Consider the following 2,051-nt stretch of genomic DNA (forward strand, 5'->3'; position numbering starts at 1 on the left):
AAAAAAGACCTAACGTGAACATTTGCTTTTCCACTTGCTTGTTACGATGTTTTTGAGACTCCCATTTCTTCACGGTAACAGTGAAAATGCCTATCTTGAAGGATTGTTAAAGGTCAAAATCATAATGCAAGCAAAGCACATGCAGAGTAAAGAAATATTAATGCCCCTCTCACCTTTTAGTTTGGATTTCCCCTGAAGAATTGTCATTCCCATTCCTTTCTGATAATTAAAATTCTTCTAATGTATCAGTTTCTTCCTTTTGCCTTTGGCTGCCAGGAAGCTCAGGACTTTTTCTGAACTTTTTAATGCTTACCTGCACAGAAGACAGTGTTGTAATTTTTTTGTTTTCTCTTACTGTTGTTTTATTTGCTATGGGCTCCTTTGCAGGAAAAGAAGCAATGTAAAATTAAAAACCAAGTGTGTAACCTACTTTATCGGTGACAGTTGGAGTGAGTCAGACAATTGTATTGTACTTTCTTCTCAACGAGTTAATACAGAACTTTTAAGTAAAATCATCCCTTCACTTCTCTGTTCTTCAGTTCTTATTCTTGTTAGTCATTGTCAACTGGGTGGGCATCTTTTATCCAAATTCTATGTATTGATGTAAATGCATACTAGATAATTATAATTGTCTATCAACCTAGACTCTTGTTCTGCATTTTTCACTCCAGACAGAGGTTCCCAGACTTACTTGGTTCACAGCATTCTTAGTGTGCCAGCAATTTTTTTGATGCCCTTACCTAGGCCAAAAGAAAAATTTAAAGAGAAATATTTTTATTTCATTCTTAAATTACTTACTAACAGGATGTGTGTACCTATGATAATTATCCACTCTTAACTCTGGATACTTATCCCAAAATATGTAATAAGAATATTGTAAAGGTTTGGGGGAAAAGTATTCCTTTTTTCCACTGAAACATAGAACTTTTTAAGTTTTGAGTTTCTTTGTGACAGAATCATAACTACTGTAGTCCCTTTTAACTGTCTTAGTTTGTATCTCTCTTCTGGCATTTAAATCAGTGAACAATCAGTTATGTTTACTTTTTTTCTCCCATGGTGAAATATGTGTTCTGAGTATCCTAAGTGTTGTTGGTATTGATTATTATCTTAGGACTGGTAGGAGAGAAACCAACATGCACCTTGCATTTTGGTAACTTTGCTCTTCCTCCTCAGTAGAAAGTATGAGTTCATTGCAGACCACCAGCCAGTATCTTATCAGAAATGTGGAAACCACTGTAGATGAGGACGCTTTACCTGGAAAATTACCAGAAACTCCTCTTAGAGCAGAACCTCCATCTTCATATAAGGTAAATCATGTATTTGGTGTTATCTTTATTTGGTGTTATTGGTAAGCATTTATGGTTATGGTGAAGGAAATAGATACTAGCATTTAAAATGAGATGGAAACCATTATTGTGAATAATGGACTTGTGGCTTTAATGTGATGTTTCAGTATTCCTATTTTCTTCTTCAAGCTTCATTTAACAATAAATACTCACATCATGATTATTAAGGCACTGGATTTCATTTGATTATTTTCAGTTCCAAAATTCTTTCTCATATCCCCATTTCTGTTTCTTCAGCAAACTTCTGCCTTGTGTACACACACATGCATTGTGCCCTCAGGATCTTATATAGTGACTAAGTACTGGTTAAGAGTATACTTTCTGGGGTCAGACTGCCTGGGTTTGAAAGCTGGTTCTGCCACTTACTAGTTATGTGATCTTGGACACATTCTTAACTTCTGTGACCTCAGTTTCTTTGTACAGTGGGATACCCATTTAATCTGTAAAGTAATATCTCATGAAGTTGTAAGGATTAAATAAGATGGACACTATGTCTGAATCTGCATTGGCACCTACTAAGTACTTGAATATTACCCATGACATTTATACTGCTGACTGGGAAGGTATTCATGGTTCAGAGGGAGTATTCTGATATGTCTTCATATATATTAGATAGGCTCCTTACCCAAAATAATTTCTATTTAAATGAGCAGAGTCTAAAGTTTGTTTCAAAGGAGAAGAAGTTCTCACTGCAGTTCTGGATTG

At 35.2% G+C, this 2,051-nt stretch overlaps 1 protein-coding gene across 1 annotated transcript in view; it reads left to right on the forward strand.

The window, feature by feature from the left end:
• The window catches only part of GINM1 (glycoprotein integral membrane 1), a gene marked incomplete at its 3' end in the record, with an annotated part of 13,306 nt that extends 11,999 nt beyond the window's left edge, over positions 1-1,307 (forward strand). The window contains exon 6 of the mRNA XM_008575987.1: positions 1,174-1,307. Within this exon, the coding sequence (XP_008574209.1) occupies positions 1,174-1,307 (134 nt within the window). The remainder of the gene's footprint in view (positions 1-1,173) is intronic.
• Positions 1,308-2,051: the final 744 nt, after the last annotated feature.

This window comes from Galeopterus variegatus, unplaced genomic scaffold (genome assembly GCF_000696425.1).
Source record: "Galeopterus variegatus unplaced genomic scaffold, G_variegatus-3.0.2 Scaffold1270, whole genome shotgun sequence".
Lineage (NCBI taxonomy): Eukaryota > Metazoa > Chordata > Mammalia > Dermoptera > Cynocephalidae > Galeopterus > Galeopterus variegatus.